At 41.4% G+C, this 23,267-nt stretch overlaps 1 protein-coding gene across 1 annotated transcript in view; it reads left to right on the top strand.

Annotated features, from left to right (window-relative positions):
• Positions 1-4,157: 4,157 nt before the first annotated feature.
• The window catches only part of TOP1 (DNA topoisomerase I), a 96,960-nt gene continuing 77,850 nt past the window's right edge, over positions 4,158-23,267 (top strand). Inside the window, exons 1-2 of the mRNA XM_034787267.1 lie at positions 4,158-4,316; positions 5,065-5,089. Of these exons, the coding sequence (XP_034643158.1) occupies positions 4,284-4,316; positions 5,065-5,089 (58 nt within the window). The 5' untranslated portion in view covers positions 4,158-4,283. The remainder of the gene's footprint in view (positions 4,317-5,064; positions 5,090-23,267) is intronic.

Below are 23,267 nucleotides of genomic sequence, written 5' to 3'. Positions count from 1 at the left end.
TATTTCATTTAAAAATATAGTTTTCAGCTATTTCTTTTCAAAGTTAGCCCCTGGGATGAGGCACTGTTGTTTGTTGAGTCAGCAAAGGGACAGATTGAAAAAATAGCACTTAGAGGTGTGGACTTCCCCATTTATCTTGAGCTATCATAGCCCCTGTACGTGATCAGAATCACTCCTTATCGTTAACCACTTCTCTGCTGGTCAGTGTAATTGAAATGTCCAATTAAACTGGACATTTCTTGTACTGACATTCCGTTCATTTGAATGAATGTGCCACAGCAATAACAATGCAATAGATAGTCAAATAGTCTCCTGCTTACTAGGGTGATGGACATGTTTATAAATGGACATGTGCTTATAAATTAGGTAAAAAGTGATAACTAAAAACTGCTGGACTCCCTTGGTTCAGTTTGTAGGATGTTGCAGGATTCTGTGGGATTTCTATAAAACTTGTTCCAGCAGAAGTAGCTGCAAAGGCATTTCAGTTTAGTATGCTTATAAATATCTTTTGAATGACCGTCCTTTTGTCTTATGTTATCTGGTAATTGGTAGGGGCCCTGGACATCCAGAAATGGGAATTTGAAACTGATGCACTAAGTTGCATACTGAGCCAATTTACAACAGTGGGTAAGGCTCATAATATACCTGATTCAAAGCAGGGTAGGCACTGCGTGTGTAAGAGTCTATATGGCAGGTTACAAAGCATAAGAACATGGCTAGGCACGACAGAACAATAATGGAAAAAAAATCTTCATGAATCTTAAAAACTTTCTGCTGTCTCCCTGCAGATGCCGACTCCCATCAGAGACGTGGTTCAATGAACACAGTCCAATCTCCAGTGTGGATGGAGTTTAATATCAGGCTTCAATGGTCTCTGCCCATGAGTAATTTTTTATTCCAATCCTGTCTCCCCAAGGATTAAGGATCAGACTGGAAAAAGGGCAGTGGTACTCCTCCATGAAACAGGGTCCACCCACTGGAGACACCAAGACGATGTGTCACTCACAGTAGATTATCCAGATGTTCAAGATATGATCTCTGCTGGGTTCCTTGGGCTTAGTTTCCCCCTAGCAGGCTCAGATTTCCTGCTGGGATCTGCAAGATCCCTTGTGTTTCCTTCCTTTTTGAGAAGGGAATCATAAGAGTGGTACTAGTATCATCCAAGCACCAGCCACCTAGGTGCCAAAAGGAGTCGTCACTAAATGCTTTGATCAGTAGTAAAATAGTTAACAATGTTGTCATTTAAATTATCATTATTGGGCTTTGAGTTCACACTTCATTGATGGCTTCTCTACCCCAAGCCACCAAAGTGCACTCAAGGGATTGATTTGTAGAGCCCTCTAATGTGTTACACTTTCCTTGCCCTGAGCAGACCCTGCTGGTGTGCTCTACAAGGTACCTAGTTTGTATTACCATAGCCTTCATCCTCAGGGAAGGTTCATACCTCTTGGTGCCATTGTTTCAGGTTGTCAGCAGATGTCTCTGCAATGGTTACGCTCATTTCACATTTTGAAGGTTTTCTTTGCAAACAGAAGGACTAGAAACTTGCTTTAAAAAAAAATCCAAGCAGAGCTCCTGGAGCACAAGATAGCACTTAGTAGAGGTGATAGTGGTGCTCTGTACCCCCAAATCTCCCCCATTCAAGCTCTGATTGAAACTATCTCAGGAACAGTAAAACTGGCCCTACTGTACTACTTTCTTACAATAAATGAAACTTCTGCTTCAAACAAATGCATCTCTAGGAGTTTCTAAGGCTGCCTAGATCCCATAATTTTGGCACCAGATAAATGTCCTGCTGCAACAAAATGCAAATAGTGTAACAAATCACTGGACTCCTATGAGCTCCTGATTATTCCTATGTTCCCACCAGGGCCATTCAGACCTTCGGTGTGACTGTGGAATAGAACTCAAATATGCATGCTCTTTCCACTTGAACCAAAGGAGAATCTTTGTTCGTGCCCATGCCACACAGTACAGCCGGTTCATTAGAATATACTTTAAAAACTATCAGTTTTCTAAATCAGTTACATAATAAACAGATTTGGAGCCAGAAATATTTGGCTGTGGCTGGTAAAAGGGGAATACTCACATCCTCTTCTGAAGATTGTGAGAAAGTGACAGAGTTTTACCCTTACAGGAATATAAATATTCAGAGCAAATAGGTGGTGGCTGCTCACATTTTTATGTATTTCCTGAGGTCTTCATTTAGCCTGGCAGCGTAGGATTATTTTAATGTCAAATCAAGGATCTAGGAGTATAAAGGAGCAGGGGAAAGGTACATTTCATGTAGTAACCCTGGAAGGAAACTCCAAGATGAAGACTTGAGGCAGTCCAGTGAGATATTGTACCAACCACATATACTAAACTGTCCTTTCAGTAGACCAGAGAGAAAGCCCCTTTGGTGAAGGTTGTGAACTGTTGCAGAACAGAAACAGAGGTCTTCAGATTTTCTTTATAGGAAGGTATAGGATTCATTCTCCCTCAATTTCCATATAGGAAATTTTGTGTAAGGGCCTGCCTACACTACAAAAAAAATCTGTTGGCTGATTGATCCCATTTTCAAAAGAAAGATCCAACCTATGAGGCACTACTGATTATTGCCCTTGCCATAAAGCCCAGTGCAAGTCCAGCTGTGCATTTGTACAGCAACTAGTACAGTATGGCCCTTAATCATGATTGTAGCCTCCAGGTGCTACTGCAACACACATAATAAATAATAAAGTTTGGTAATATGCTCAGTGGTTCTACAGTACACCCACATCCACTTATATGCAGTACTGCTATGATTATATCACAATTTGATTTTGCACATTTCACAGTGCCTGATTCTCCAATCTATTATCCCTGTTCTACATCAGCACTATTCATTTGACTGCAGTGGAGCTACTCTGGTGGAAAACCAGTGTAATGGAGTGGAGAATCAGGCCCAAAATATATAAGAAGCCACATTTCGGAGAAAGATTTCAGAAAACAAAACAATCACGATTATTTATACTATGCTAGAATTGCTCCTGGAGTTTACTAAAATATAGGAAGACTTGTCCATACTCCAAAAAGTCCACAATTTTAAATAAACCATAACACAGCAGCAAGCAAAGACAAACAGCTGAAGTGGTGGGCTAGGCGTTATACAAACACATAATTAGTCACAGTCCCTGTCCCAGAGAGTTTACAATCTAATTTATAAAATATGACTTTGAAAATGAGCAATTAGTAGGATTACAATTGAACCCTTCCTGCACCAGGAAATGGGCTACTTTAGAGGGAAAGTTGGGTGGATGGGAGATTTCCTTGACTTCCTTAGGGGATGCATGTGTGCAATCCCACACACTTCCATCCACTTCTTGCTATCCTCTTGATATCATTCTCTCAGCCTGCTTGACCGGCTCATGTTTGTCCATCCTGATCTCCCGGCAGCTGTCCATCAGTGTTCTCCCCCACCACCCTATCACCCTAGCAGCTGTTTGATCCCTGTTCTGCATACTGGGGTCAGAGGCAGCTGAGAAGAACTGAATGGGAGGCAGGTCGGAAAATAAAGTCGCTGCTACTGCTCTCCAGCTTTGGCACCTGGCTCCTCTGCCCTTCTAATGCAACCCTTAGCTGGAGCTGACAGTCAGCAGTCAGTGAGGCTTGCAGAGAAAGAGCGGGGCCTCACATGCAAATAGAGCATCCCTGCAGGGGAGTTCTTGCGCATGCGCGTTACGCGCACCTTGGGACAGGCTTTCATCCCATCTGCTGCCGGGGGCAGGAGTCTTTCCTTGGAGGAGGCGAGGCCGGATATGCAAATAAGTGCCGGCCTTTCCTTCGTGTCTGGAGGAGAGGGTTGGAGGGGCGGAACCGGATATGTAAATAGCACCCGGCGTTCTAAAAGGAGGGAAGAGAGCAGGGGACGCAAATAGCAAACCGGCGTTTTTCGTAAATTGCGGAGAGGAGGGATGGGCGTGGCTCGCATGCAAATCTAACCCGGAGTTCTGAGAGCCGAGAGGAGGCGTGGCTCGAATGCTAATATGACCCAAACTCTCTTATAATTGGAGGTGGGGACGAGGCGCGGTCGAGCATGCAAATATTGGAACCCGCTGCTCTCCTCTCCTCCTCCTTCTCCCCCTCCCAGCCCCTCCCCCGGTTTAAAAGCAGCGGCGCCTGCGCAGTGAGGGGAAACGAGGACTTAGTCTGTTACACAACTGACTGCTGTGCTGAGTGAGGGGGCTGCACTCTCCCTTCAGCCTCAGACTCTGCTGCTCCCAGGCGCCTCTGCTCCTGTGTAGGCCTCCCCACCAGCCGGCATGAGCGGGGACCAGCTGCACAACGACTCCCAGGTGAGAGACCCGCACGCACCCCCTCAATATCTCCTCAGACAGTTGGGGCCCCAGTGGGGACCTCCAGTCCCCCCAAATCCCCTCAGGCACTTGGAGGTGTCCCCGACCCCACAGTATCCCGTGGGGCCACGGGGTGACCTCATCCCCATATCACCTTAGTGGGGACGTCCCTTCCCCTGCCCCCCCCCGAGATCTGGATCCTTAATCCCCTTGACTCCCCCTCCCTATTTGCCCTCGGACACTTAGGGTGGGATGCCTTGATCACTACCCCGCGGGCTCCATCAGTCTCTCTGTGATTGGTGATTTCCCCATAGACACATAAAGGGTCTGTAACTCCCCCCCTCCCCCGAAAAATGCCAGCCAAGCTACACACTGGGGGGGGGGGGATTTTTTTTCTCCTGACTTCCCTTTAAAAGACACATCCGGAGAGGATGGGAACGTGCCCCCCTTTTTCATGCGGGGGGAAGGGGTACCAGGGCAGGGGTGCCCCAGAGAATGGGTGCATAAGCATGAGGGGGGACTTAAAATAGGTTGGGGGAGGTTAAAACTTTGGGGCGCTAGGAAGTCTGAATTTCGCCCCCTGCCCCTGATTTGGGGGGGGACACCCCTCCCAATACGTATCTGTGTGGGAAACGGACGGTGAGTCGATTTCCTTCCTCTTCATTTTAAACTGCCCCTTGGATCAGGCTCTTTTGCTGTTTTTGAAAACATACATGATTTTTTCACTCGCTTCCACTTGTCTTTACAGATCGAGGCGGATTTCCGAGCGAACGGTGAGTCTCTGCCCCCCACCCCCGCCTTTTGGGGGCGATTTACCCCACTTTACCTCCCCCTTTCGCTCCCCCCTCTTCTGTGTTACTGAGGATGGTAAAGGACAGACATGGCGTCCCAGAGACTAAGTCCCGTCTCCTCGCTCACCGGCCCCATTGTTCCCATCGAGCTGCCAAATGCTCCTGCTTCCGAGGGGCTTAGGCTCCATCCGACCCCCACTTCTCCTAGTGGGGGCAATGCAGGCCCCAGATCAGGCCTCTCCGGGTTTCCTGGGGTTCCCTTTGGGCCCCGATTCCTCCCTGGAAAGTCGCCTTGTCGACGGTCAGGACTTAGTCTCTGCGCCATTTTCTTTTTCTCTCTCCTCTCTCTTCTGTGTGTGTCTCTTTCTCTCCTTCTCCTCCTCCCCTGAGCTGCCGAGCAGGAGTCTCCTGCAGAGAAACACGGGAGAAATAATCATCTCCCGACCCACATACCCTCCCAGAGAAGGGGAAAGGCAAAGTTTTTATGTTAAATAAATCACTAAGTTGCCTTTATTCCACCCACCCCTCTCTCTGCTCTCCAGTTTTGTTTCTTTCAGTCAATCCCTCTCATCCCCCAAAATGAAAGGTGGTTGCAACATGTTGCTCTTTAAAAGATTCTGCTGCATCCATTTTAAGACCAGGCTTATTTCTTTCTTTGCTGTTTAATTGAACTAACTTTACCTTATTGGGTAGAAAAATTTAATTTAAATAATTGCATTTTAAAATATAAATAAAAGGAGTGTAAGCAATTCCAGAAAGGAAGGTAGCATCACTTCAGAAAGTTTGCAAGTTGGCTGTTCATTTTTGGGGAATAGGTTGTAGGATCTCTATAGGTGATTGCATTTAGGAGGATGGCTACCAATTTTTTGCATACTGCTGGGTGGCATATTGGTTTCAGGTTTTTTCCCAAGCTGGTGGGTGGTATACTTAAAAGTGGAGAGGGGGATGAGAGGGGGAGGTACAATTTGCTTCTGCATGCATATGTCACTGTCAAACGACTGGGTTTACATGAAAAGCTCTGTCTGTCCCCTAAGTAATGGGGATGGGAAGTTGTTGGGTGGGGGGGGGGGTGAGGATGATGTGCCTGTTGTCTAAAAGTGTTTGAGTTCACTTCACCTCTTTATTAAGGTGGTTTCATCTTGCCTCCCAATCCCATTGCAATAATACTGTTTTTATAATGCTGGGTTCTTGGCATTTGTAATCATTGGACTGTTGTTGTGGACAATAGGTTTGATACCTACTTGCTTTGCAAACTGCTATACATGTAAATATTCATAAATATAGAATATTTGTGTATGCACATCTTTTTATATTTATGCACATAATGCATTTTATAGATAATATAAATATATAATGTAAATGTGTGTATAACAAAAGTGTGCAGATACAAATATGCTATCTAAAAAAAAATTCCCCTCTACAGGTAAAATAATACTTAATAAATTATTATTTTAAGGGAGAGGGGAAGATACTTCATTCCCTAGAACTGTAATAAACAGTTTTAGAATTACTTCAGTAAAAGTATGTCTCTAAATATTTGTAACCTCCCTGTGTAGGAAATACTTGCTTTAGGGTAAGTTTTTCTGGGGGGAAAAGCTCCAGTTATATGCTGATTTAGGTATGTGAAATCATTGATTCCTCTAGTCCTTCTTCCAGTGGACAATCTTAACAGGGTTTTGCCCCCTAGATATTAAGGCTGGCTGTACACTATTTTTATTGTTCCCAATTAGGAGTGGTTTAGGAACATAAAGCACTTGACACCCTTCTGACTCTGTGGGTTTTTCTTGTCATTTCACAACTGCTGAAGGAAGTCTAGTACACAGATTTAAACTAAGAATGTACCACATATCTCAGACAAAATATATATAAGTGGAGAATCAAATATGCCTGATGAATTTCAAGTGATGAAGGTGTCATAGAACTCTTCCTCCTCCCCATCATGATTCCAAGTCTTCCTTTGACTGTCATTAGTCATCACTGTAGTTTGTCTCGGACAACAGAAAGACAAAATCTTCTTCTGTGCTGAATGCTGCATTTGCTAGACTTGTTAAGGGAGTAACACTGTTCGATAGTCCATGTCCTTTCTGACCTTGCCACCAAAGCTGAATCTACTTCAGGAACCTGCTGTCTCTCTTCACTCTAAGGTTCTTTCATTCTTGCTTCCACTGTACAGTAGTACCTCTCACTTCTGTGTCAGATATTGTCACATGTTGATCTTAGAAATATCAGTTTTCATTTTAGGCATGGCCATGGGAGTCTGGGCTTTATATACTTCTTGTTTGGATTCTAGTTAGTTGCAAAGAGTAGAAATGGGTGGAAAGAATCCCATATACATTATTCTGAGCACTTAAAATTGGTTTGTACTTGAATGAGATGGTATGGAGCTGTCTCATGTTGTTGTTAGGAGGCAGGGCCTGGACAGAAGCCTAGGGCTCCCAACTATTTACACTTAAAAGAGTGAAGGGAAGTATTTAGTCCTGAAAGAGTCAATGTGGTATTGACTACTCAATCCACATACGGTACTAATATAAGCATTAAGCAAAGATACTTACTGTTGGAACAAAGAACTCTTTGATACTCTATGGTTGTTGTCAGTAATACAGTAGGTACACACTTGTAATTATTCTTAGTAAGACAGAAAACTTGGAATTTATGTCTTTGACTATACCATTGTAATCACTTCAGATGTCACAACCTAAGCAAAGTGGGTGCGGATCCTCTAGTTAATGGGAGATCTCCAACATCCAAGGATGTTGGTGATTCAATTTTTGGCACTATTATCTTTTAATAGGGGCTAAATTGATGGAATATCATGATGTTAGCATCAAAGGGTCCTAGAATCAAGGCCAAGTGTAAAGTGGAAGTGCTGACCATTTCTGATCACTAAATATCCATGCCACTCCTAGCAAGTGTGTCCCAGACAAATTCTAACTTTAGGTGTAACTACCCAAATTCCCCCTGCCATATAACTAGAATATAGTGTTTTTCTTCAACTGAAGTGTCTTCTGTTGTTGCTGTACACTGTTAAGAATTTGCCATCTTTGGTCTAGAAATGGTTGAAGTGATTCCTGTGTGTGTATATCATTTTAAGTTGACAATCTTGTAAGTGGTGTGCTATTTAAAACATCAACCTGAAGCGTATGTATTATCTGTGAAATGGGGATAATACTGTCCTCCTTTGTAAAATGCTTTGGGATGTAAAGATGAGTAGTGCTATAAAAGAGCTAAAAAAATCCTCAAAATCTGAATGCAGTATAAAGAAAATTTATTTTCTAGTAGGAAATATCTTAAAGTACCTTTATGCTCACTTTATGAAAATGGCACCTTCTTACTCAACAGATGTGTATTCTGAGTCACATCTTTATCCTCAAAGTAGAGAGATATATGTTACTACTTTTTACTCCTGTTAGCCTACAGAGACATTCTAGGTATGCAAGAACTAGCAGGATTCTTTTCTGGCTTTAGCTTCATCAACAGCATTGTTAACCAAGTTCCAATTGAAGAACCTCTTATTGCTAATGGGCTAGAAGGAACCCATCTTGACTTTCAATTTTCCTGTTGTGTTTGCAGAACATAGCAATTAGAAAAATATCTTTGTTTATTAAATGTCCAAATTGGATATGGAGCTCCTAAGATGTTCAACACCCACAATTTTATTTCTGCGGTATAAAGCCATATCTTTCCTGCCTATTATTCTGTGTTCAGAACGCCTATTAAAAATTAACGGTTGTTTTGTATAAAAATGGTTGTTAGGATGTGGCCCCTCACTGAATTTCCCCATTTGTTGATTTAACTAAATATCTTAAGATGGAATTTAAGGCCAACGTCACTGCAGTAATCGGTGAAATATTAACTGGACTTGAGCACAAATTTTGATTGTCTGGCTGCGTGGAAGCTTATTTTTAGAAGCTGAATGTGCTTGAGTGAGAGATGCTTCCTTTAATAACTAACTTTAAAAATGCCAAAAGTGGAGAAAAGCAAGTATCTTATCAGAAATTGGCAGTTTTGTATTGTTGTCATGAGCATTAATATGACAGGTTAGAGGCAGCTTTATATTGTGGAGGGAGCACTTGAAAAGGGGTGAGAAATGGAAAAGGGAAATTTAAATTAAATGGCATTGGAGCTGAGCAAATACTTTGTAAGTGATGGAAATTCAGAGGCCACTTTAGCATGTGTTTTTCTATCTTGCATGAAATGCACATTTCATTTAAGCTGACAGTTGGGCATGTGAAAAATGTGACTCAACAGAAAGGAGTAAAAAATATTAATTAACTTTTTTTTAGAAAAATAAGATTTGATAAAATATCTTGTATCATTTTTTTGATGCACACAGCACTGGTAGCAGTTGGGTATTGCTAATGTTGCCAGGAAAGTAATGAGTTCAGGAAATGTCAGCCTGCTCTTAATTTTAATATATTTTTAATTATTAAGAAAAATCTTTTTTTTCTTAAATCTCTTCCAAAAGACTTATGAATAACAAGTGTATTAAAATGAAAATGTATTCTAAACTACAGTAGAGAGTAATTGTGGCCTGTTAAGAGGAGTAGACGAGCGCTCAGGACTCCTGCTTGCTAAGTCACTGGCAAAGCCAGGAATAGAAAGTGACCTTTGGCAAGTTACTTAATCTCTCTGCCTCCATTTCCTCTTCTGTAAATATGTGGGTGTTATAACACTTATCTAGTTTGATCTTAACTTAAAAAGATGGAAAAACTCCAAGATTCTCAAAGCCATTTTTAGGTATCCCATTGACTGAAAATTATAAGGTACTTCATAGTTAGTTTAAAGAATAAGCTTGTACGTGACTCTGCTTAGTTGGATGTCATGTAAGTGTAGTTTTTTTTAATGAAGAGCAGAAATGCTTATGGAATTTAGTTCTATATGTACTAAGCAATGTTGTTGCAGGCACTACATAGCAGTAAATGAACCTGTATAAACTAGTAAACTTGAAGCCAAGTCTCATACTGGGGCCTCTCTTCCACTCACTGGATTCAGAGGCAAAACTCTCATTGACCTCCCTGGGAGCATGATGTAGTCTGCTGTCTTTAATGTCAAATGTTCTGGATTGTGATCCAAAAGACACAATTTTAATGGCATTTTAAAAACATTTAAAGCATATGTCTTGCTTGTCTGCAAATGTTCTTCTCTCTTCTTGTGATAAATGCATGTTCTGAGCCCTAAGAAATGTAAGAATTGCAGAGTGCCATCATTTCCTAACTGAGATGTTTTCACAATGTAGGCACTCTTATAAGGGCCACACCGATCCTGTATTCGGATCAGCAGCTGGGGTTGCTTGCAGCACTTCATGAAAACTGCTCATCTTTGGTTTTTAAAAGCACTTTTTAATATTAACTCTACAGTTATTTTTACTGTTGTTTACGATAGCATTATTGCAGTGTTTGGAGCTTATACTGTAGCATAGTTTTATAAGGAATGCTGCAGTCTTTGTTACAAATGAAACACTGTAGCAAGCTGGTTATTCCTAAGGTGTCTCAGAAATATCAACTGCAAATTAAACGTAGTGAAATGTAAATTTTTAAAATTTACGCCTGGTAATATCCCTTTAACATCATTATGCTGAGTAAAACTAGTGTTTCATTATTGATGTTGAAATCGGTTGTGTTAATTGTTCTGGTGTATATGAGGGCAGCTTTCAGGTTAAAACTTGGTGCAAGTCTTTTGGGAGAGCAGAGATGCACGTGCTTCTATTAATCTCAATCAGTTTTGTTTCTATTATGTTCCAGCAAAACTCCCTAAAACAATTAAAGGTCTGTGTCATGGACTAATGGGCCCGCAGACTTTCTGCTTTGATAAAATAAGTCTTAACATTGTAGCAATGAGAGGGGAGAAAAAACACTGTAAGGTAACTTCTGTTTATCTGCAGTGTTGGCCTCATTTTTTGTGTCCCAAAATAAACCCATTCCTCAGCTGAGATGTCTTTTATGCAAAGTTTCAGTTCTGTGCATGACTTCACATTTGAATTAGACACACAGTTTATCAAGGATTTATAACATAAATTTTGAATTAACGTTAGCAAGCCAAACAGCACAACTGTAACTTCAGTTATTTGTTGGGTAGACCACTGAATTCTAACCCCCTCCTGAGCTGCACTGTCAGTAGAAATGGCAGTGATATGTAATTATAGCAAGTACCGTATTTCACATCGCATTGACTCAAATTCTTCTATTAGTGACTTCACAGAATGCTTGTTAAAGCAATACCTGCTGAAATAACACAAGCTCCTTGCATCAAGCCACTGTTCTGTTAATGAAAGTGACATTGGAGGCAGATCCTCAGCTGGTGTAAATTGTCATTGCTCCTTTGTTACTTGACTAAGGGGATAGGCTGTGATGAGATACGGTGGCTTCTTTCTCTATGAAAGGGACAATTTCAAATAAGAAATAATCCCACCTTGGAAAATGTTGAGGACAAATCCTTGCTGATTTTTCTTATCTTTTAATTCTGCTTGAGCTGGCTCTGCTAATTTAATACTTGTTTGACAGGCAGTCATTACGAAATATTTATTGGCTTGAACTGCCTTTGTGGCTTCTAGTTTCATAAGAAAGTCCCACAATCCCATGAAGGGAGTAGAATGCTGTTTAGTGTTATGGCATCTTCTTAGCTACACCTTTTTAACTAATTTTATCCTGTGTCTTAATTATCCAAATAAAAAGAGAATATTAATTGTTACATATGTGGTGTTTACAGCCTAACTCCTCTAGAGCAGTGGTTCTCAACCTTTTTAATTTAATTTAATTTTAATTTAATTAATGGAGATATCCCATCTCCTAGAACTGGAAGGGACCTTGAAAGCTCATTGAGTCCAGCCCCCTGCCTTCACTAGCAGGACCAAGTACTGATTTTGCCCCAGATCCCCAAGTGGCCCCCTCAAGGATTGAGCTCACAACCCTGGGTTTAGCAGGCCAATGCTCAAACCTCTGAGCTATCCCTCCCCCCACCTGTTTTATTGGTGACCTCTCACAATAGCAAGCCTCTGAGTGCGATCACCCCTTATAAATTAAAAACACATTTTTATATATTTAACACCATTATAAATGCTGGAGGAAAAGTGGGGCTTGGGGTGGAGGCTGACACCTTGCGACCCTCCCCTGTAATAACCTTGTGACCCCCTGAGGGGTCCCAACCCCCAGTTTGAGAACCCCTGCTCTAGAGTGTCCTGTTTGATTTGACTAACACAGGCAAGCAGCACCTGACAAATATGTCCAACCATGCCTTCCCCTTCCCCCCGTGTGACTGTTGGTTATAACCTATTCAGCAATGTCAGCATTTAAGCAAGTATCATAATTAGACTTCAAAATGAATTTCCCATTAAGGTAACTTCAGGAGGGTTTCCACTTAGTGTTGTTTCAGTTTGATTGGAGAGTCAAAAGACAGCAGCATTCTGGGTTATGTTGTAAAGCTGCTTTACAGCAAGAAGGGCTGGGAAAAGACAAACAAAAAGATGGAAGAATGTAGGTTCTGTCAACTACAATGAAATCTGTGAAGGGGAATAGCGTCAATGGTTTGCTGTTGTCCTTGGACTCCTATTGACTGTCTGCTCTAGAGAACTTTTATTAAAAATAATTTCCACCATACATGCCTCTGGTAGCTTCCAGCATTTACAGCTGTTAGTTAAACATGCTTCTCAGCAGTTTAATTGATTCAGTAGTTAACCTCATCTGGACAGGCAAGGGGAGATTTGTCCATTCTAGGGCTCCCATCACTGGTTCAGCTGAACTAGTTGTAGCTCTGGTAAGGAATTTTTGTTTTTAAATTCCTTGGTGTGAACAAGTCTGTAGCATCTAACACAGTCTCAGCATAGTGTTTGTAAAACTCCCTGGGCAGGCATAAATTCAGAATAATGCCTTTGACTTCAGAGCTATTCAGGTTTACAGTACTTTAAGATCAGAATCTGGCCCAAATATTGTTCTTTGTATGTATGTCATTTTTTTTAATAGCTAATAATTGTAGCTGCTGCTGTTCACTGGTGCCCCTGTAGGATCATGTGTCCTTGAAAAGGTGACTTGCAAGGGGGAAAAAATTGTGCTTGTGCCCTCTTGATGCATTATGATGCATAAAGAATGCCTGAAAGTTATTGGTTGGCTTTGGCATGTGCATGCGTGCCCGTGCTTTTAAATTGAGAAATTCAGGTCTTGTTTGGGCTATAAAGATACCATAATGACTTAAAATTTACAGAATTGTGACATCAGATCCAAGAGTGAAAGTTGAGCAATTGAGAAGGGAAGGGAATTTAGCCAGATTTTTTAAAACCGTTGTTTTTTTTTGTTTTTTTTTTGGTTTTTTTTTGTCAATACCTGCTTAACTCCAGTGACTAAAATTTTGGCTAAAAATGTTTTGTTAAATCATCTTTTGAGTACTATTGCAGGTGACAATAATATTCAATATAAAACAATTGTGTTAGAGCTAACAATAAACTTCCTTCTCGGAGATTCCCCCAAACCAATGGAGACCAGTGTTGACTCTCCTGTTATTGTTAAGGTAGTCACAAGGGGAATGGGGTGAGCAGCCTTTTAGACCTTTATACACCAAAGAAGCAAAAAAGGACACAAACCAAATTCTTTGTTAAGCCCTTGGCAGGTCACCTTTAACAACTAATGAAGGGGAGAAGATGGGATCTGGAATGAGAAAAGATGATCAGGGAAGGGACAGTCCTTAAATGAATAGCATTGCCACTGACAGAAACCTGTAAGCTCTCAAATATGTAGGGAGGATATTTTTTCCAACATCTTACAACACAGATATCAGATATTAACATATGGTATTTCTGTTTTTATCCTTTGTAAAGAGCAAATTGCAGAACAGTACCCCTTAATGTTATATTTCAGACTGTAGCTTCATTTGGAAGAACCTTTGTTTTATCTGTTGCTTAAATCTTGATGGCCTTTTCAGTTGAAAGCAGCCTCTACAGTAGTTCAGTTTAGCTGGAGAAAATTTAGCTTGTCCTGGCAACTGCTGTGAAGTTGGAAATAGCTAGTTTCCAACATGAAGGAATTAGAAGGTCAGACAGCATTGAACATGCTTTCCTCTTGCCTTTGGAAAGCTTTGGGGAAAGCATAATCTGTTTGAAATACTTATCCTGATGGGATGGGGGCAGTGCAGGCTCAGATTTGGGGAGAGATGTAGCGAGGCCAGTCATTGTTACTTGTCATTTGGCATCAGTGTACATCTCTTATTCAAGAAAAACAAATCTGTGCATCTAGTTAAATTATATAAATACTTTTTTGAAGTTGGAGGTGCTAATCTGTGGAAAATATGATAGTTTCATTGTAAAGAGGGGAATGCACCAAGACAATAGAAAGTTGTTGTATTAAAGGGTTCCTGTCAATCTCTGTTAGGACCAAAAATTGCTTCCCAGGCAGATCCTGGTGAGTATCTTTTTAGATTCCTGGTCGGGTATTTTTTGGCCATCCCAACCATAAACCAATTTGTGCATTCTCATAATCTACCATTATGGCTTTAGTACAGTTTTGTGTGTGTGTGTGCTTTTTAAACTGTCATGTGTACAACAGTTAGCTGTAAAAATAACATTCAGTCTTATTGAAACACTACTTTTGGTATGCTGAGAGAATGGCTTGCTAATGAGCTTCATGGTGCCCCTCTGAAGGAGTGAATCTGCATTTTATCACCACAGTCCATGTGGATGGGTGCTTGTGTTAAAGATAGGAATTTTATCCTATGAATAATTTCATAGGTAGAGCGGTTTTGCATTTAGTAGACTTCTTTAAAACAGCAAATAGAGATAATTTTCTTCCTCAAGGAAACCATAGTGTACACCCAACTCCACTAATCTCTGTTACACATCCTGATCAAAACATCTTTGAGTCAAATTTCAAGGCCAGAAGGATCATCTAGATCACACATCTGTCCTCTCCAAAGATATTCTGTATAGTCAGGGTTTATTAGTTAAGTGTGTGTTTTATGTCTTGACAGCTGCAGTATTTAGTGTCATTTAAAACACTTAAATATTTAAAGAGTACCTATGATTTCAGGAAAAAGAACAGGAGTACTTGTGGCACCTTAGAGATTAATAAATTTATTAGAGCATAAGCTTTCATGGACTACAGCCCACTTCTTCGAATGCATACCGAAGAAGTGGGCTGTAGTCCACGAAAGCTTATGCTCTAATAAATTTGTTAGTCTCTAAGGTGCCACAAGTACTCCTGTTCTTTTTGCGGATACAGACTAATACGGCTGCTACTCCGAAACCTATGATTTCAGGGAGAATTTAAGACTATTTTTCAATGTAGATACGATTCTACTATTTCTGCTTTCCCCTTACTTTAAGATGTTTATATGGAAATAGGATCTCTGTGTTTAAATACTTCATCCCCTGTTGCTACGTATTGTGCTTGCTAAAGTCCTAATCCTTGATTTGCAGCATTTTATAAACTTCCACAGCAACCATTTGGGAATTTCACCAGTGGAGGATTAGGCAATTTGAGGTAGGGAATGAACCATAAGAGTAAGTAAATTTCTAGGCCTCATCTACATTGTGGATAAAGCTGTGTATAAAATCAGTTACTCTAAAGCGGTCTAAGACCCCATTCAGAGTACTTGTATGAGCACTGTTTGCCAGGCCACTGTGGACCAGGTCTAACCACTTAAGACTTCCTAAAGTATTGGTGGACTACTCCCTTGTGTAGATGTGGGACTTTTAAGCTCTCATTTCTGTGCAAATGTTCATAGTAAAGCACCACCAGGAAAGAGCTGTGGAATATTTTTAATATTTTTCATTAGCCATCAGCAGTACTTTAAAGTACAGCTGCATGGTAAAAGTTAGCAAAATGCTTAATGTGAATTTACCAATCCCTAAGTATAGCTAGCTTTTTATGTGTCTTGGCATTTGTTACTTCTTGTGCTCTACATGTGCTCCTGACACATGAAAACTAAAGTTGCTGAGTGGGGACTATTTGGGTCCTGGTTTTCTCCCTGTGCTGCTACTTCTATAGGTCTTAATTTTTTAACAATTACTTTTAAAATTCTGCTTTAAAATTCCACTTTAATATGTTAATGTGGGACTGGGTTCTCATCTCCTCCTGTTCCCCTCTAAATATTGGCAAAGTTTATATTGAAGATTTCTTTCATAGAAATGCATTCGCATTGGCCTGCTGAACCCAGGGTTGTGAGTTCAATCCTTGAGGAGGCCACTTAGGGATCTGGGGCAAAAATCAGTACTTGGTCCTGCTAGTGAAGGCAGGAGGCTGGACTCTATGACCTTTCGTGGCCCCTTCCAGTTCTAGGAGATAGGTATATTTCCATATATTATATTATATTCTTGTTCAGGTTTTATATTGTAATATGCGAATAAGGGCCAAACTCATTGAAACAGCTGTTCATCTTACTCGAAGGTTGCAGTTTCTTGTTTTGAGAGAGATTTAAGAGGTGGCCTAAAAAAACCTACTGCCGGTAGAGATGGAACACATCTCCTTCAGTATACATTCCTGTTAGAGCGGTGAGTGAAGTTTGATTTAGAAAGATAAATAGTTGAGTAACATTGTGGTCTTTTAATTGGAAGTGTAAGGAATCTGTGGACTTAAAACTATTTTGGTATTGCATAAGTATCAGGAGAAGGGCTTCTGTTTTTTTCTTGTTGATGTCCACAAGCAGAATTTTAGAACACAGAAGTACACATACTCTTAAACTCGCAGTAATCAAAAGTTCACCCTGTGAACTTTAATTGATGTTCAATTATGGAGTCTCTACTTGTGGGTTGTTCTGAGTCTGACCCATGTCAGCTGAAAGTTACTCCCATTGAATAGAGAATAATAGCCTATGTGAAACAAGTTCTGTATTCTCAGCCCATGTCCAATTTGTGTGATGGTGTTCAGATAACACCAACTGCCGCCATAGTTTCTAGTACTCTTGTCGACAATGTTAGGGTATGTCTACATAGCAAGCAGAAACCTGAGGCAGTGAGTCTCAGAACCTGGGTCTACATTCGTGGGCTCATGCTACAGTGCTAACATTAGCTGTGTAAAGGCTTGGGCTGGAGCTCGGGCTCTGAAGCCTAGGGAGGGGAGTGGGTTTCAGAGCCTGAATGTGACTAGCATCTATCCAGCATACTTTCATCTCCCGGTGCTGTTGCAGAGCCATAGCAAGTATGACTAGGATCCCTTATTAGAGAGGTAAAGTGAAATAGTCAGGATGGGCATGTTCCAGTTCCAGCTTGCCCGGGAAGTTACGTTTACAGGTTAGACAAGTGCAGTCTTCTGGGAAACTGGAAGCGTGAGCTATTTGGAGAGATCCATGTGACACCATGATTCATTACAACATGAGCAGTATACACAAAATGGAGGAATTGAGCAATACTAATGACCTACTCCAAGGTTTGTACGGCACAGTTAACGACCACCAGATGGGGAGTAAAAAGCCACCTGCTCCTTTACTGCAGACTCAGCATGCCATTAAAGCTATTAAAAATGATAATGTGAAGATATATCTCTTCTTGTAACAATTTTTTTTACTAGTCTTTCCCATCTAATACGTACATTTGTTGTAGAGTTGTTCATGAATGACTGTGGAAGCTGGGGGTAGAAGTTAAAGTATTCAGGCATTTTATTTCAGTAGAAGAAAGGGAGCAAATCCTATTCAGATACTTATACGCACTCTGCAAACAGCTCTAGAGACAATAGGGCCATGTACTCTCATGCATGTACTGCAAGTGGGTGGATTTATTTTTATTTTTTTTTAACAACTGAAAGTTTTCTTTCTCCAATGTTGCCCTGTTCTGGGCGAGCCAAGTGAGTGTGATCCTTCCTTACATTAGGGGGAGACAGATACAAATCAGAGTTGGGATAACATTACTCCCCTGTGTCTGGTGCTTGCTGGCTGTCATCCTTTAATTGGTTTGCTCTAGCAGGGGAGAGCAACCTCCCCAGCTGTCTGGGATATTTTTTCTAAGGAGAGCTGAGTTGCATGCATTCTGAGAATGTTGTGCATTCTCTTTAGAATTGTAGGATTGCAAGGGACTTTGAGGGGTCATCTAGTCCAGGGGTTCTCAACCTTTTTCTTTCTGAGGCCCCCTGAACATGCTATAAAAACTACATGGCCCCTCTGTGCCACAACAACTGTTTTTCTGCATATAAAAGCCAGGGCCGGTGTTAGGGGGTAGCAAACAGGGCAGTTCTGCATGGCCACATGCCACAGGAGCCCCCACAAAACAAAACTGCTGAGGCTTCAGCCCCGGGTGATGGGGCTTGGGATGGCAGGGTTTCAGCTTTCTGCCCTGGGCCCCAGTGAGTTTCAGGGTACGTCTTCACTACCCGCCGAAACGGCGGGTAGCAATCGATTTATCCGGGATCGATATATCGTGTCTCATTAAGATGCGATATATCGATCCCCGAACGTGCTCACCGTTGACTCCAGAACTCCACCAGAGCGAGCGGCGGTAGTGCAGTCGATGGGGGAGCTGCAGCCTTCGATCCCGCGCCGTGTGGACCCCAGGTAATTCGATCCAAGATACTTCGACTTCAGCTATGCAACTAGCATAGCTGAAGTTGTGTATCTTGGATCAATTTACCCCCCCCCCCCACACACACACACAGAGTGTAGACCAGCCCTAACACTGGCCCAGCTTGGCAGACCCTCTTAAACCTGCTCACAGCCCCCAGTGGGGCCTCAGACCCCTGGCTGAGAACTACTGATCTAGTCCAGTCCCCTGCACTCATGGCAGCACTAAGTATTATCTAGACTATCCCTGACATATGTTTTTCTAACCTGCTCTTAAAACTCTCCAATGATGGAGATTCCACAGCCTCCATGACACTTAGGAAGTGTGTCCTAATGTCCAACCTAAACCACCCTTGCTGCAATTAAAGCCCATTGCTTTTTGTCCTATCCTCAAAGGTTAAGGAAAACAATTTTTCTCCCTCCTCCTTGTAACAACCTTTTATGTACTTGAAAACTGTTATCATGTGCCCCCTGAGTCTTCTCTTCTCCAGGCTTTTTCCTTGCCGGCCTCCACCACCACTCAGGAATCTCTGCAAAGGACATAGAGGCATATCTTAGTCATACTACCTGTTGTATGTGCTGAATGGCCTTTTATTAAGGACAGCTTGCTATGTTTTATTTCAGTAGAAGAAGGGGGGGGGGGCAAATTCTATTCAGATACTTGCTGGTGAAAGATGCTTCAGGCAGAATTATTGAGGGAACCATCCCATCATACAGTTCCAGCTTCTGGCAGTCAGAGGTTTAGGGACACCCAGTTATTAGTCATTGATGGTCCTCATGCAACCCCATGCTCTGGATGTCCCTAAACTTCTGACTGCCAGAAGCTGGGCTATGTAACCATTTATGGACTCCATCAGTTTATATGTATAGTTGGATTATATTTTCCAATGGCTTTAGTTTGCACTTAACATTGAATGTCATCTCCAGTTTTGTTACCCAATAACCCTGTTTTGTGAGATTGAATGAGTTACTTTCTGTATCCATAGGATTGATTGGCTCAGCCATGAATTAATCTGTTCTTGGACTTTGTCCATAGCTCATCTCTTTACTTTGTTAGAATGACAAAGAATCATCAGGCACGAAGGAAGACCATTTTCAAGGTCTTGATGTAATATAGATATAATCCAAATAGGGCTTGTATTTCACATAGATTGCTTTTGGGAGAATACATTAGCTGAATTGGTTCTTGTAAAATGGTTTCTTGTTCTTGAGAAATGTATCTTTGTGCAACTGTGTTCAAGATAAACTAAATGATCGCATTCTTTGCTAAATTCAAGGCTAGCTTTTCCCTTTGTAAATAAAGGGTTTTCTTCATCTTTTACCTTTCTCTTTACACTGGATTCTAGAAAGTTAGAGGTATTCCAGTGCTCAGGAGCCCATTGCTTTAGCTGTAACCAAAGGCAGCAAGCCCCAAGTCAAGCCGTCCGTATCCAATCCAAGGATTCCTTTGTGAGCTGTCTTAGCTAGTGTTAACATTTTGGGAAGATGAGGAAAAACTTTTTGGATCTCACCTTTAATGATCATTATAAAGCTTGGGGTAATGTGTGGGAAGGAGAAGTCTCTAGCAGTTTGCACTTGGCAATGGGAGCTGTGGAGCTAGCGCTCGGGGAAGGGCAGCACCAAGGAGCAGCCGGGATAGGTCGCTGCTTGCGAGGAGATGCCCAAGGTGAGCGTGAAAAACCTTTTTCGTTCGTCTTCGCTTTGAATCAGATTAAAGATTCAGACCAACTCACCCAAAGGTATCTGTGTAGTAGTTGGAGATATAAAAATGGATCAATACTTCTGGGTGATTTTCAGGTTTCTCTTGATTTTTTTTTTTCCCCTTCTTCTGGGTTCCCAAATCAAATTACAGCTCAGGAATTGTTTCTGAAGACCGAGCAGTTTAAAACTTTCTTTTTTTGTGAGGGAGGGTTTGAAAAAATAAAAATATTACTTTGAACAGTGCTGTTGCTATGAGAATTAATGCTATGTGATCTCCTAAATCCTGTGGTCTGAATCTCAACTTGCAGTGATGCTCTGTCTGTGATTAATTGGGGGAAAAAAATTGCTGAAAGCAGGTTGGTGTTTCTAAAGGGCATCAACCTGGAAATTGATTGCCAAACATTTCCTTGTTTAACTCTGAGTCAGGTGATAAGATGGGAGGGGATGTCAGGAAATGCAATAGTCTATTGACATTTCTGGATAATGTCTGATCAGAATTAATTTTGTATGACAGGACTGATTTTGAGATCTGTATAGCTCATTGAGAGAGCTACCTTTAGAGAACTCCTGGCTGTTATACATACAGCGTTATTTAACATAAATACACTTCCTTCTTTTTGTTTTTAATCTTGTTGCATTATTCTTTTTACGGGGGAAACTGAGGATTTAATATTGTTTAGCTTTAGAAAACTGTCATCTTTGACTATATTTTCATATCAAGATAGCTATCTTGAGTTTAAAAAACACCATTTTTGGCATTAAAGAAAAAGCCTGCATCTCGCCCTTGACTTGCTACTCCAATCATTAATATTTCTCTTGAGCAGAGAGTAGGAGCTTAGATGCTGCAGAGTCAGGCGCAGAGATACTACGGTGATGAGCACGTTATAAAAAATATATAGACTAGACATCCAAATTATGTGATGTAGACAAATGTCCTTTAGAAACTAGGTTTAGCTCATTTATAACCAAAGGTGGATGAAACCAAATCTCCAGAAGTGAAAGTTAGTGTTATGACCTATCCTGTCATCCAGACTCCCACTTTGTCTCTTATTTGGGAAGAACTTTATTTATTCATCCTGCCGGGCAGCTTTTGGGATGTCATGTTAAGATAATCTTAAAAGTGCATCACAAAAATAATTTTTCACTTATTGATATTCTAAGAATATATAAAAATTCCTTTTTATTGTACTGATATCACACCTCACAATCTACTCCTTCCTGGACCCTTAATACTTGGCGGTGTTTGTTCCAAAACAGCAATCTGAAGTTAAGAAGTAAAACTGACTTAAGGCAGCGCTTCTTATCTCCCAAAGGAAGCGTATAGCTTTAAACAAAAATAGGTACACTTCTTTAAAACTTTCAAATGGTGTAACAGAAATACTCTTAATATGTCAACAGAGTGTAGATGTATCTGGCTTCTGGAGTTTCAGAAATCACTGAGGCTGTTTTCAGAGATTTTTTCCTCTGATGCTGTTGAATAAACAGCAGTCTGCCACTCTGAATGGTTGTGAGCTATGACTTCCTGCCTTCAGGAGACAACACAGAAGGTATGCTCTCAGTCCTAGAAGCGATCCCATCCAGTCCAGTCTGAAACACATTGACAGGGCAATATAGGAGAGGTTTGTGCTGCTGCTTCCTCTGATGTATGCCAGGTACAAAACAAGTAAAATTATTTCAGTGTTTAGAGCTTTCAAATGTCATCTTTCCTGAGCATTCAGTGGATGTGAAAACATTAAAATACAGGCACTTAATTTTGATTTTTATATAAAGATCATCATAAGGCAGCCACTCTGCCTTATGTGTCCTAACACTTAAAATTCACAAGCAAATTGTTTAAAAACTGACTACTTATACGAACTACTCACTGCATGATTTGACTGTAAGGGCAAAGACATAGCCACCATAATTGTTAAATGACCCCCATAACCTTTTCCCATCTCTGACTCCGAATACACATGTGGAAAGACCTATTCTTTCTCTCCCTATCTCACAAATATTTGCGTGCAAACAGGCTATTTCAGTTGTTTGCTTTTCTCTTCAGATTCCTCCGGAAGAGAATAACAAAGGGCCCTTATTGCTAGGGCTTACCTCAGTAGTTTGCTCCTGGGAGAATTCTGCGCCACTGCGCAATGCAGAAATGTGCAGAAATTAATGGTTTTAGCGCATAATTTCCTTCCCCCATGGAAATGGGCTGCAGTGCTGCTGGCTGCCACTAGGGTCCGCTGGACCTGGCAGAGCCCAGCTCACACAGAGAAGACCCTGCAGGCAAGGGGAAGGGGAGAGAGTAGAGAGCTCCTAGCAGCTGTAGCTCCCTGCATGCCTTGAGGGAAGGAGATGGTGATGCAGGAAACTGCACACAAGCCTGTGACCCAGCAACAGGCTTTGTCTTTCTGGATCCCTGGGTTATAGGGGGATGGGTGTCTGGGCTGGAGGGTGGGGAGGAAATGGCTGGGCCCTGGAGGGGGTTCAGGTGTATTGGCTGGGGGGGTCCTGCAGCTGGGCTCTGGGGGGGGGGGAAGGGGCAGAGAAACAGGAACTGGGTTGTCATAGGGGTTTCTTTAACTCTGTACACCTGGGGGAATTTTTGTGTGTGTCTGTATTGTTACACACATTTGCTGGCAGGTATTTTGAAATAAATTACTAAAATAATTGAAACTGACATAATTATGTGGTGGTGTTATTTTGACAAATAAAAATTGCAGAATTTTAAATTACTGTGTGCAGACTTTTTTGTTTGCTCAGAATTCCCCCATGAGGAGTAATTCCTGAGATCTAGGAGCCGTGCTTGTTACTGCTTAATGATTTAACACCTATAGTAATAGCACAGAACTCCAAAGCTAAGTTGTCTGAATACTTCTTCTCCCTGCATCCTCCCCCCCCCCCCCGAGAAATTATAGCAGTTTCAGAAAGTGGTGTGCCCTCTTCTCAGTCGGCATTGAACAACTACTCCATCTTACTGTTTAGTGCACTTTGCTTGGAGATGGTCTGTAGT

The sequence above is a fragment of the Trachemys scripta genome, chromosome 12 (genome assembly GCF_013100865.1).
Source record: "Trachemys scripta elegans isolate TJP31775 chromosome 12, CAS_Tse_1.0, whole genome shotgun sequence".
Lineage (NCBI taxonomy): Eukaryota > Metazoa > Chordata > Testudines > Emydidae > Trachemys > Trachemys scripta.
Note: the sequence above shows the minus strand (reverse complement) of the source record. Positions and strands in the feature narration are given on the sequence as shown.